Source organism: Lissotriton helveticus, chromosome 6, assembly GCF_964261635.1.
Source record: "Lissotriton helveticus chromosome 6, aLisHel1.1, whole genome shotgun sequence".
In the NCBI taxonomy this organism is placed as follows: Eukaryota; Metazoa; Chordata; class Amphibia; order Caudata; family Salamandridae; genus Lissotriton; species Lissotriton helveticus.
In genome coordinates, this window is record NC_136067.1 from 1,104,284,090 (window position 1) to 1,104,296,537 (window position 12,448).

Here is a 12,448-nt window from a genome sequence, read left to right on the forward strand (position 1 = left end):
CGTGAGCCGTGGCCGGCCGGGGGTCCCGTTTCTAACAGGTGGCCTTTCTAGCAGTACTCTACTATGGTGTATGTTGAAAGCATTTTGTTAAATACAAAGAGCAGAGGTTTATACTCTACAAAAGCTCATATTAACCCCTGTAGTGCAGTGCGTTTTATCATGAACCAGTGTTGAACAGAGTAGGCCAGTTTGGATAGGATAAAAATCAAACTTCATGTACAGTTTACCTGATTTATATCTTATGAAAACCTTGTGATAACTACAATAAGCCTAAGCTGGAGCATTACGACAAGCTTCTGACAAATACAAAAGGCCTGATTTATAAATTGTAAATACTTTGCCATATGGTAGAACTACTGCCCTTAATACACCCTGCCCAACCTTTAGTCCAAAACACTGGCATACAGAAGATTAGATACCTGGGGTTTAACTGGTTATTTGTAATATTGTGCAACATATTTACAAGGTGTGAATTAAAGGACTTTATTTTGAAAGTAAAAACATTTGCTCAGCATTGATTTGAATGTTATTAGTATGTGCTGATGAGATCAGAGTGTTCAGCCCAACCCAACTACATGAAAAAGACTTCAACTGCCCAGTTAACCTACTCAGAGTCAAGTGCTAAAGGGATATTCTTGGACTTCAGTTTATGTATACAATAGGGAAGCCTGTTGGACACCAGTGTTAAATGCCTCAACTGTCAACATTGGATTCCTGTAACATCCACTTCTCCTAGTGCCCTCAAAAGTCCCCTTCTCCCATAAGAACACCAAAATATTGTACCATATGCATGATGTTAACATTTTACGGAGTACAGAGGAGTTGTTGAAGGAAAAAAAGGTCTGAAGAATGTGTACCTGTGAAGGCTGTGGAAAACTGGTCGTTTCCAGATGATTTATTGGCCTGCCTTGGGCTTTCAACTTAAGGGTAAGTTCTTCTAGCTTCTTTTTGAGGAGATGTTCTTGCAGCTCAGCTTCTTTTTCCTTCTCCAAACCTTCCACTTCTTTTGCTTTAAAAAGCAACAAATATAATATCATCTTGAAATCACAAAGTACAGAAAATCTAATTTTGCAAACATTCATAAAGTATGCAGCTCGACCTTTAAAGAACAAGTTACTTACCTTCGGTAACGCTTTTTCTGGTAGATACTATATCTGCCTGTGGATTCCTCACCTTGTGAATATCCCCTTGCGTCAGCAACATTCGGAAATTCTTTTGTAGCTTCGCGCCGACGTGGATCCGGACGTCACAGAGGCACTGCATCGCACGCGACCTCGCTGACGTCACCGGCGCCTATAACAGCCCCACGCCGGCGTGATGACATCAGTTCCGCCCTTTTTTCCGTGCCCTCGAGGCACACGGACGGACCGATGATAGTAGAAATATACACAGTATACGTAGTACAGAAACCAAGGTAACACACACAGTGTGAAGCAAATGCAATAAAAACATTTGAAATAAACATTTCCATGACAATAAAATAACACATCATAGAAACTCTGGCATAGAAGAGTGGACAACGGGGAGGCGGGTGGGTCAGTGAGGAATCCACAGGCAGATATAGTATCTACCAGAAAAAGCGTTACCGAAGGTAAGTAACTTGTTCTTCTGATAGATACATCTGCCGTGTGGATTCCTCACCTTGTGAATAGAGTCCCACAGCAGTCCCCACTCCCGGAGGAGGGTGTCCACTCTGCTATACCAGGAAATCTTGGAGGACAGAACGCGCGAAGTGGCCGTCCCTCCTCACCTCGGTATCCAAGCAGTAGTGCTTCGCGAAAGTGTGGAGGGAGGCCCAAGTCGCGGCTCTGCAAATGTCCTCAACAGGAACACCTCTAGACAAAGCAGATGATGCAGACTTTGCTCTAGTCGAATGTGCTCTAATACCCTCTGGAGGGTCCTTACCAGCCAAAGAGTAGCAGATCTTAATGCAGAGCACGATCCACCTCGACAGAGTCCTCTTATGGACCGCTCTTCCTTTCTTGCAGCCAGCAAAGCCAATGAAGAGCTGGTCGTCCACTCGACAGTCTTTAGTCCTGTCCAAGTAAAAAGACACCGCCCTCTTGGGGTCAAGACGGTGTAATCTCTCCTCCTCCTTGGAAGGGTGAGGGGGAGGATAAAAGGTAGGAAGGGTAATGGATTGACCAAGGTGGAAAGGAGTCACCACCTTAGGCAGAAAAGCAGCCCTGGTCCTAAGAACCATTCGTTCAGCATGAATGGTCAGGAATGGGGGCATGGAACTAAGAGCTTGAAGCTCACTTACCCTCCTTGCCGAGGTGATTGCAACGAGAAAAACCGTTTTCAAAGTCAGAAGCCTCATGGGACACTTGTGAAGAGGCTCAAAGGGAGCACCCATTAAAAATGTTAAAACTAGGTTCAAATCCCACTGAGGCACAACAAAAGGTGTAGGAGGGAACCTATTAGTAAGGCCCTTCAAAAACCTTAAAACAATGGGAGACTTAAAAAGAGAAGGCTGGTCAGGCATACAGATAAACGCCGACAGTGCAGAAAGATAACCCTTCACCGTGGCAACAGCAAGCCCCTGCTGGGCCAGGGAAAGGGCAAACTGGAGCACATCAGATAAATGGGACCTCAAAGGGTCTATAGATTTCTCCCTGCACCAAACAACAAATTTAGACCACCAATAAGAATAGATGGACTTAGTGGTGTCACGCCTGGCTGACAAAATGACATCCACCACATCGTGAGGGAGAGAAAAAGAAATCAGGTTGCCCCGCTCAATCTCCAGGCATGAAGGTGTAAGGTCTGGAGGTGGGGGTGTAGAACCTGCCCCTCCATCTGAGAGAGGAGATCTGCCCTGTGAGGGAGACGGAGCGGCGGGTGAGAGGAGAGGTGGAGAAGGTCTGAATACCACACCCTTCTTGGCCAATCCGGGGCGATCAATATGACTTGGGCCCGGTCTTGGCGAATTTTCCTCAGAACCCGAGGAATCAAGGGTATGGGAGGAAACGCATAAAGGAGTTTCGAGTCCCAACTCAACTGAAACGCATCTCCCAAGGCTCCTTGCATCGGATACTGGAGACTGCAGAATGACAGGCAATGAGCATTCTCGTGAGTGGCGAACAGGTCCACCCGAGGTGACCCCCACATCTGAAAGATGTCGTGAACCACCTCCGGGTGAAGCCTCCACTCGTGATCGGCAGAGAACTGCCGACTGAGACTGTCTGCACGAACGTTCAGAACCCCGGCCAGATGATTTGCCATCAGACAAATCTGATGGTCCTGAACCCAGGACCAGAGACGCAGAGCCTCTCTGCAGAGACACTGCGACCCCACTCCTCCCTGCTTGTTGATGTACCACATCGCGGTCGTGTTGTCCGTCAGGACCTGAACCGACTGACCGCGAAGGGAAGGGAGGAAGGCCTTGAGCGCCAAACGTATCGCCCGCAATTCTAGAAGGTTGATGTGAAGCAACCTTTCCTCTGGAGACCAAAGACCCTTGACCTCCAGGTCTCCCAGATGAGCACCCCACCTGAGAGTGGATGCATCCGTTATCACTGTGGCCATCGATGGAGGAAGTTGAAAAGGCTTTCCTTGTGACAGATTGCCTTCCACGCTCCACCAAGACAGATCCGCTGCAGCTTCTCTGGAGATCCTCACTGACTCCCTGAGATCTCCGTTGTGCTGATACCACTGCCTGCGGAGGCACCACTGGAGTGCCCTCATGTGCCAGCGTGCATGGTTGACCAACAGAATGCATGAAGCCATTAGACCTAGCAGGCGAAGGACCTTCAGGACTGGAACGACCGCTCCATTGTAAAATAAAGGAATCATCTCCCGTATGTCGCAAATCCTTTGAGGGGGAGGGAAAGCACGACATACGGTTGTGTCCAGTACCGCACCTATGAACAGGTTGCGCTGTGAGGGCACCAGGTGAGACTTGGGTACATTTATCGAAAAACCCAACCTGTGCAACAACTGAGTGGTCTCCTGCAGATGATGGAGCACCTTCTCTGGCGACTCCGCTTTGATCAGCCAGTCGTCTAGATACGGAAACACATGTATCCCCGTTCTCCTGAGATGAGCTGCCACCACTGCCATCACCTTGGTGAAGACTCGAGGTGCAGTAGTAAGGCCAAACGGAAGGACCACAAACTGGTAGTGCTGAGACCCAACCGTGAAACGGAGATACTTTCTGTGCGACTTCAAGATGGGAATATGAAAATACGCATCTTGCAAGTCGATCGACACCATCCAGTCCTCTTCCAACAGCGCTTGAAGAACCTGTGCAAGAGTGAGCATTTTGAACTTTTCCTGCTTCAGGTAAAGGTTCAAAATCCTGAGGTACAGGATTGGCCGAAGTCTGCCATCTTTCTTGGGGATCAGGAAATACCGGGAGTAGCACCCCTGACCCCTTTCCTGCTCTGGAACCACCTCTATTGCACCCTTTCGGAATAATGCCAGGACTTCTTCCTGCAAGAGAAGCAGGTGGTCTTCCCAACAATAACCTTGGCAAGGAGGGTAATTGGGAGGGAATTCCTGGAAAGGAAGAGCATACCCATTGCCTACAAGATTGAGAACCCAAAGATCCGATGTTATAAATTCCCAATCTTGTAGAAAATGAGTAAGCCGACCCCCTACTGGGCCCACATGATCCGGAATGGCGGATCTAGGGCTGCTTTGCTGCGTTGGCCGGGGGTTGGGAAGGAGAGGAGGAGGAGGAGGAAGCTTGACGACCTCTAGGACGGGGTCTTTGTCTGCCTCTGTACGACTTGTACAGCGTGTTCTGCTGCTGCTGAGGCTGCTGCTGCTGGAATGATCTGTAAGATCGAAAGGAAGATCGGCCAAATCCTCTGAAGCGTCTTCCGGTAGTACCCCTGGACTGAAGGCCCAAAGATTTTGCAGTGGCCCTACTGTCCTTAAAACGCTCCAAGGCAGTATCAGCTTTTTTTCCAAACAGACCTGAACCATCGAAAGGTAAGTCCATTAACGCAGACTGGACATCAGCAGAAAACTCTGACGATTTGAGCCAAGCAGCCCTCCTAGTAGCCACAGAGGAACCCATGACTCTTGCCACCGAGTCTGCAGTGTCCAAACCACTCTGGATGTCCTGTCTCGCAGCTGCTTGGGTATCCGAGATTACTTCTTGAAAATCCTTCCTGTCCTCCTCAGGAACCTTTGGAATAAGTTGCTTGACAGAGTCCATCAAAGCATGGATATATCTCCCCATCAAACACGTAGCATTGGTTGATTTCAATGCCATACTGGCTGATGAAAAAACCTTTTTTGCATTTTGGTCCTGTTTCCTGGATTCCTTGTCTCCAGGAACCTGTGGAAATGCTCCAGCAGATTTTTTAGAGCAGGCAGCCTGCACTACCAAACTCTCAGGAAGAGGATGCGTTGTTAAAAATGCAGGATCATCCGGTGCAGCTCTATACCTTCTCGCCACCGTTCTAGAAACCGCTGGAGCAGATAAGGGTTTTTTCCAGACCTCATAGATAGGTTCAGACAACGCCTCGTTGAATGGTAACATAGGCTCGATCACAGATGAGGGTGAATGAAGCACCTCAGTTAAAATATTGGGCTTATAATCAGCTGTAGGAAGAGTTATGTTTAGTAAACTCGCAGCCTTCTTAATGACAGTGTGGTAAGGCACCACATCCTTAGATGGAGCATTCGATACAGAAGCCAATTCCCATTCAGGTGATAGCTCAAGACCACTGGCCTCACATAAGTCATCAAAGGGATCCTCAGAATCCTGTAACTCTCCTTCCTCAGTATCAGAATACCCATATTTCTCCTCTTCCAGAAGTCTCTGGGCCTTTCTCCGAGACCTTTCTTTCACAACCGAAGTCAAAGGATTCGGAACAGACTCCGACGGGGTCGCCGCCGGCGTCGAACCCGACGTCGGACGAGGCTTCTCGACACGAGGTCGGACAGAATCTTGCCTCTGAGTCACGGGTATCGGCGTCGATGGGATCGGCGTCGATGGAGCCGGCGTCGTGCGCTTCGGCGTCGACGACACCGGTGGTGTCGGAAAATGCCAATGCGGCGGTAGAGCCGGCATAAAGGGCATGAAGGGTGCAGGGGCATAAGGCTGCGGAACCCCTAAGTTAAAGGCCATAGGACCCGTGGGACCAACAGGTGCACCAGACGGGAACATTGCCCTTGAATATACACCATACATGGCGTTCAGGAACTGGGAAGGGTCCTGACCTGGAGTCGGAAACTCAGGATATAGACCTCTCGGTTGTTCCCGGGGAGGCGGAGTCGATACGACGTCGACCTCTTCTTCGGGCGCCGGAACCGGAGTCGATGAACCATCGGGTGCCAGAACTTCGGCTCCACCAGCCCCCTGCTCCTCACCTTCATCCTCCTGACCAGAAGGATTGGATGGAATCGGAGAATGGACCTGTTCCTGAGGTTCGGGTGAAACCGGATGCAAAGTCTCTTCATGTTCCGACTCCGAAACCTCCACTTCTTTACTCACGAGTTTGATCTGGGACTTCGGTTTCGAGCTAGAGTCCTTCCCAGAGTGATGACGTGATTCATGGGACTTCCTCCTGTGCTTCTTCTTCGAAGACTTCGAAGCGTGAGCTGACGATGACTCCGAGTGAGACCTCGAACGAGACCTCGAACTCGACCGGCGAGATCGAGATTTCGATGACTTCTTAGCTTTCTTGCTCTTGAGTTTCGCCATGAGGAGCTTTGTCTCCCTCTCTCTTAAGGCTTTTGGAGTCATCTTTTTGCAGCAGGAACAGTCCTCGACATCATGGTCGGAGCTCAAACACCAGACACAACATTCGTGGGGGTCGGTGATTGACATGGTCTTGCCACATTCACCGCAGGCTTTAAATCCCGTCTTCTTCGACGACATCTCGAAGAGAATGAAGAAAGACACAAATACGAAGAAATAGTAACAAAGTTACTGTAAGCTACTACACGATCCCTGAAAACCGTTAGCGTCGACGACGCGGAAAAAAGGGAACTGATATCACGCCGGCGTGGGGCTGTTCTAGGCGCCGGTGACGTCAGCGAGGTCGCGTGCGATGCCGTGCCTCTGTGACGTCCGGATCCACGTCGGCGCGAAGCTACAAAAGAATTTCCGAATGTTGCTGACGCAAGGGGATATTCACAAGGTGAGGAATCCACACGGCAGATGTATCTATCAGAAATAAAGGGTTAAAGGCATTCACAGAAATTTAAAGAACACAATCACTGTATAATTATTCTCCTAGTAATAGGCATGCAGTTATCTTAAAAGTATTCAGCATGTTCAGCACTAACAAGAAGAGACTGGCCAAATTATCAACTTGACGACAAAATATTACTGGGTTATTGCGGACTGAACTCACAATTACCAGTACTTTCCAGAATAAACATATAGAGATATAGCCAGCTTGTGGACTATGTATATTAAGCTAGATTTGGTTACATCAAGCTGGAGGGTCTCACGTGCCAGCAGTTTCGCTGTTCATGCTTAATCCAGCAGCATCTGATCACTGCGGACCAACAGCATATTGGAACTAGACTGGAATGGAGGGTCATTTTTCAACCAAGAAGCACTATAGCTACCCTGACAAATGAACAACATTCTTCCACTCAGTCACTTTATTTTCCTAGTCTTTGAGATAAATACAAAAAAAACTAGATAAACCTAAGGATGGCAGGACTAGCAACAAACATACATTTTAATAAAAGATGTAAGGATGTGTGTTTAAACTCCTGCTCAGTTTTGGCAAGAAGAAATGCCTACAATGTTAGGAATTAGAGAACCGGTCGCATCTATGTATATTTCATCCATGGTAAATGCAACAGGAGACAAAGTATTCAAACCAAAATGAGACTCACATTTTAAAAGTTACTAAGAAATTATTTTCTAAAGACCAAAAATCCAGATAGATCGCATGAGTGTGTAGGATGATCAACTATAAAGCTCTTCGAATCTAAGAGTCTAGAGGTCAAGTCAATGCGTGCTCTGGGAAGAGAGGGAGATGTATTATACGTTTCAATATAGTCTGTGTTAAAAACTATAAACAGACCTGCTGAAAGGGCTCGCTTCAACATCAAGCAGGATAGAAAACAACAATAAAAAAAAAAAGGGTTCTTTTATGGCAAGGTCACCTACCACCAAAACAAAGCTCACTCACTACGACTAAAGGAACATCTAAATTACATTGCGAATGGGTTTCTCTGGTCTCAACTGGTGCAATGGAGCACTAAAATGGAACCTTTATCCTGCAGTGTGTTTCTATATGTCTCAGTAACAGACAAAGATGCAGCTCTGTGGACAAGAAGATCACCAAGTGACAAATCAACTGCAGATGGAAGAGGTAAAGTTTATTTAGGTCTAAATGTCACTGTGCTGGAGAGTTACATAAGAACTTTATTAAACTGATGCAGATGGACACTGGGCATATAATCAAAGAAACACCTTTGTGCAGGTTCCCTTTAGGCTTAGTATCAGCATGAAGGTCAACGCAAGGGTGAATTTGAGAACGTCTTCTGGTCTCAGGAAAAAGCTGAAGCTGCAATTTTCTCATCAGAACGCCTTGCAACCGGATTAAAATATCTGCTTAGTGTATGGGGCTCTGCTCTGGAAGCAAAGCTTGGTATTCTGCAAGGCTCCAATACTTGATAAGATAAGCCTTTGATGACGATCTAGTGTTTAGGAGTTTTGAATCATGAAAACCAGCAGTTGTCACAGCAGCAGGAATGTTTGTACTAATTCAATGAGAAGCCATGTGATATGTTTTCCAATAAAGAATGTGCACGAGTTGCACTGGAGCAGCTGCAGTATAGAAAGTTATAAATAGCAAAATTAAAGCATGCCCAGTGATTCAAAGTTAATTTATTTGACAAAAAACTTTGGTGACAGTTTCAAGAACACAACACTAAAGTCAGCTAAAATAATTGCAAATACAAAAGCTACAAGTGTGATTGTACAAAATGTGCAATATTTATTTTGAAAGGAGAATACTTCTGGACACTTAAATAACTAGGGTTAAAAAATTCAATTGTAGGCTGAACGTGGAAATATAATTTCCTGATGTTAAACTGCTACAATGCTACAGCATTGCATGCAGAAGTCAAATGAAGGTAGATGTTTATACAACAAAGATGTATATGCAGAACGCAAGCACACATTAACATAAGAAATTAAAAATCCTGACAGTAGGAAGACATGGCAATTCAGAGCCACAATGCAGGTTGTGAAATTGCACATAGTAGCACCCCAGAAGATTAAGCAGTGACATAAGTAACTTAGGGCCCGATTTAGATTTTGACGGACAGGTTACTCCACACAACATTTGACAGATATAACTTCCGCTGAAATATAAATCCCATTATGTCATATAGTATTTATATTTCGGCAGACGTTATATCAGTCACCACTGTGACGGAGTAAACCGTCAGCCAAAATCAGGACCTTAGTGTGGGTAGCACAAAGATTCAGCCATTTCATTTATTTAATCATTTAAGACTACATGCACCTTCTTGGGTATTAAAGCCCTACATGTGTAACATGTGGTAACCATTAACATAACTCTGTGATATAGATATATGGTCTGAAAGTTATAATGCTCAAGTTTAAGAAAACACCCTAAATAATGAATGGCATCATAGTTAGGCTTCTTGAATTCAATCTGAAAACATGAAGAGTGATACAAATTGCCGACTTTCGCTAACAATCAATACGAAGAGACAGACGGGAGACATCCTATGGGGACAAGAACCACGGGAATACAATTGCGTAGACTAAAGGAGCGAAGACATGAGTAGGATGGGACCTAACCTCAATGAACATAGTGGGGATGATGTAACCATTGTAATAGTTCTCCATCTTATAATAATAATAATAATAATACTGATGCTTGTATAGCGCGAACAGCTACCTCTCGAGGAGGTGTCCCGGCGCTAGAAGAGTACTTCAGCAGTAAGCAAGAGCCATGAAGAGATTCTTAGGTTTTCTGCATAAAGAGCCAGGTCTTTAGGAGCTTCTTAAAGCTAGCTTCTGTCGTAGCAGATTGGATGGCAGAGGGCAAGGTGTTCCAGAGTTTCGTCGTGCCAGCAGAGAAGGACCTGCCCCCAAGTCTAGCTTTTCTAACTCATGGGACAGTTAACTGAAGCAGAGAGTTAGATCGCAGGTGTCGCTCCTGATGGTAACGGGGGAGTCTGAGTTTTAAATAGTTAGGACAGGTCCCTTTTAGTGCTTTGAACGCCAGGGTGAGAACTTTGAATTTTATTCTGCTCGCCACTGGGAGCCAGTGTAGCTCGTGCAGATGCGGAGAGACATGATGCCTGAAGGGAATATGTTTTATCAGTCTCGCAGCCGCATTCTGCACGATCTGCAGGCGTTGCACCAGATATTTAGGCAGACCAAGGTAGAGGCCGTTTGAGTAGTCTAGTCTGGATGTAACTGTCGCATGAACTACCATTTTGCGACACTCAACTGGTAGAAAAGAAAGAAATTTTCGGAGGTTTCTGAGTTTGTGCAGACATCCGGTGGTAACCTGCTGTATGTGAGGGGAAAAAGAGAGATTCTCGTCCCACCTTACTCCCAAATTCTTTGCATAGGTTCCGGGAGATGATGCTAGACCCATTTCAGGAGGCCACCACAGGTCGGAGGGAGGATGTGTATTTTTTCCAAAAAATAGCACCTCCGTTTTGCTAGCATTCAATTTTAATTTGTTTGCATTCATCCAGCTAGCCACATCTCGAAGACAGCCCCTAATTTTACTAAAAGCTGCCTCCGACGCCTCTACATAGGGGAAGACTAATTGCGTATCATCTGCATACGAAATCGCCTTGACCCCCCATTTGGCAATCAAAGTAAAAAGTGGGGCCAAATAGACATTAAACAGCAGCGGGCTGAGTGCCGACCCCTGAGGGACACCACACCAGAGGCGTTTTGGCTTAGAGGAGAAGGTGCCCAACGCCACTTTCTGGGACCGATCAGAGAGGTAAGAGTGGAGCCAGCTCAGTGCCTTGTCTTCCAGGCCTATGTCCTTCAACCGTAACAACAATCTGCCGTGATCCACCGTATCAAATGCGGCTGATAGATCCAGGAGCACCAGCATAGCTGATGCTCCTGAATCTAAGGACCACCTGATCGACTCAGCAACCTCAATGAGGGCCGTCTCGGTGCTAAAACCGGCCCTAAAACCTGACTGTTTCATGTAAGGCACCTTTTTCTTCGATGAAGCTGTTCAGCTGACGTTGGGATCAGCTTTTCAAGCATTTTTCCTGGGGCTGCTAGTAGGGAAATGGGTCGGAGATTGCTCAGGTCGTCCGGCGCACCGTTGGGCTTTTTTTTCAAAGGGAGAAGTGTGGCGTGTTTCCAGCAATCAGGGAACGTTCCAGTTTCGATGGACGTATTCCATATATGTAGGAGTGGTACTACAATTGCGTCCGACATCATTTTCCAAAGCTTAGGTGGACAGGGGTCAGGGGCCCCTGATTTGCATTTTTGTATTTCTCTCAGTGCCTCAACGAGGCATTCTCAGGAATATTAATAATTTGATACCCCTGAATCTTGAACCGTGATATTGATATTATATGAACAAGAGACTGATGAGCTGAGGTATTGTTTAATAAATCCAAGCAATAAATAGAGATGCCTTTAAGTTTCTGTATGTATCTTGTAACATTTGCTGCCCTTCAAGACAAAAGTCAAACGTCTAGCTTTGTCTTCTGACATTTTTTATTTTTTTTGTAACACCAGGATTAATATTTACAAACTCGTTTCACATTGCAGTCAGAGAAATAAAATTAAAAGTGAATTATGTGACCATATTGCTGCAGTACAGGTGTTTGTCAGGAAGGCTGTAGAATGTCATCTTTTGTAATACACAACAACATGTAACTATCTGTATAGGAACTGTATAAATTCAGCAGCAGAAGGGCAAAACGATTAAGCACCTCTTTGTAATTCTGAAGTGTGATTTAAACAAAAAAAATAGGACAAAAAGAATCCAGACACTTGGTTGCGCACAAATGATAAATATTCATTGAAACCCGATTTCCACACAATTTGTGTGCAATATAGTTTTACCAGTAAATCAGCATATCTGTACAAATTTAGTAGCCTTGGCAATGGAACCATGTGCTGTCTATAAATGACGAAGCGTTACTACATGATGATTTAATTACCTTTATGAAAACGGCCACCCCAAGTCCTTTAAAGCTAGGTGGGTTGAAAAACTTTATTATAAAAAAAAAAGGGGGCCATGTTTTAAAAAGTTTGGGAACCACTGGCCTAGAGAACTGATGGGCACCATTAAAATGCCATTTGCATATGCGAGACAATACGTACATGTAGAACACAAAAGACACCATCTCTAGTAGAGTGCAGAGATATTTGCAGGAGGCAATTATGCAAGGTGTGGGAGGGGACTTACTTTACATTTGTGGTCCTAGAGAATACCTGTAAGCTTACAATGACAACACGAGTAGTGAAGCTGGTCGGAGAAACCAAGTTCCTTGG

The 12,448-nt window shown here is 45.7% G+C and overlaps 1 protein-coding gene across 1 annotated transcript in view; it reads right to left on the minus strand.

Moving 5' to 3' along the window:
- The window catches only part of BUB1 (BUB1 mitotic checkpoint serine/threonine kinase), an 851,273-nt gene that overhangs the window by 741,448 nt on the left and 97,377 nt on the right, over positions 1-12,448 (minus strand). The window contains exon 9 of the mRNA XM_078648762.1: positions 858-1,009. Coding sequence (XP_078504888.1) covers positions 858-1,009 — 152 coding nt within the window. The remainder of the gene's footprint in view (positions 1-857; positions 1,010-12,448) is intronic.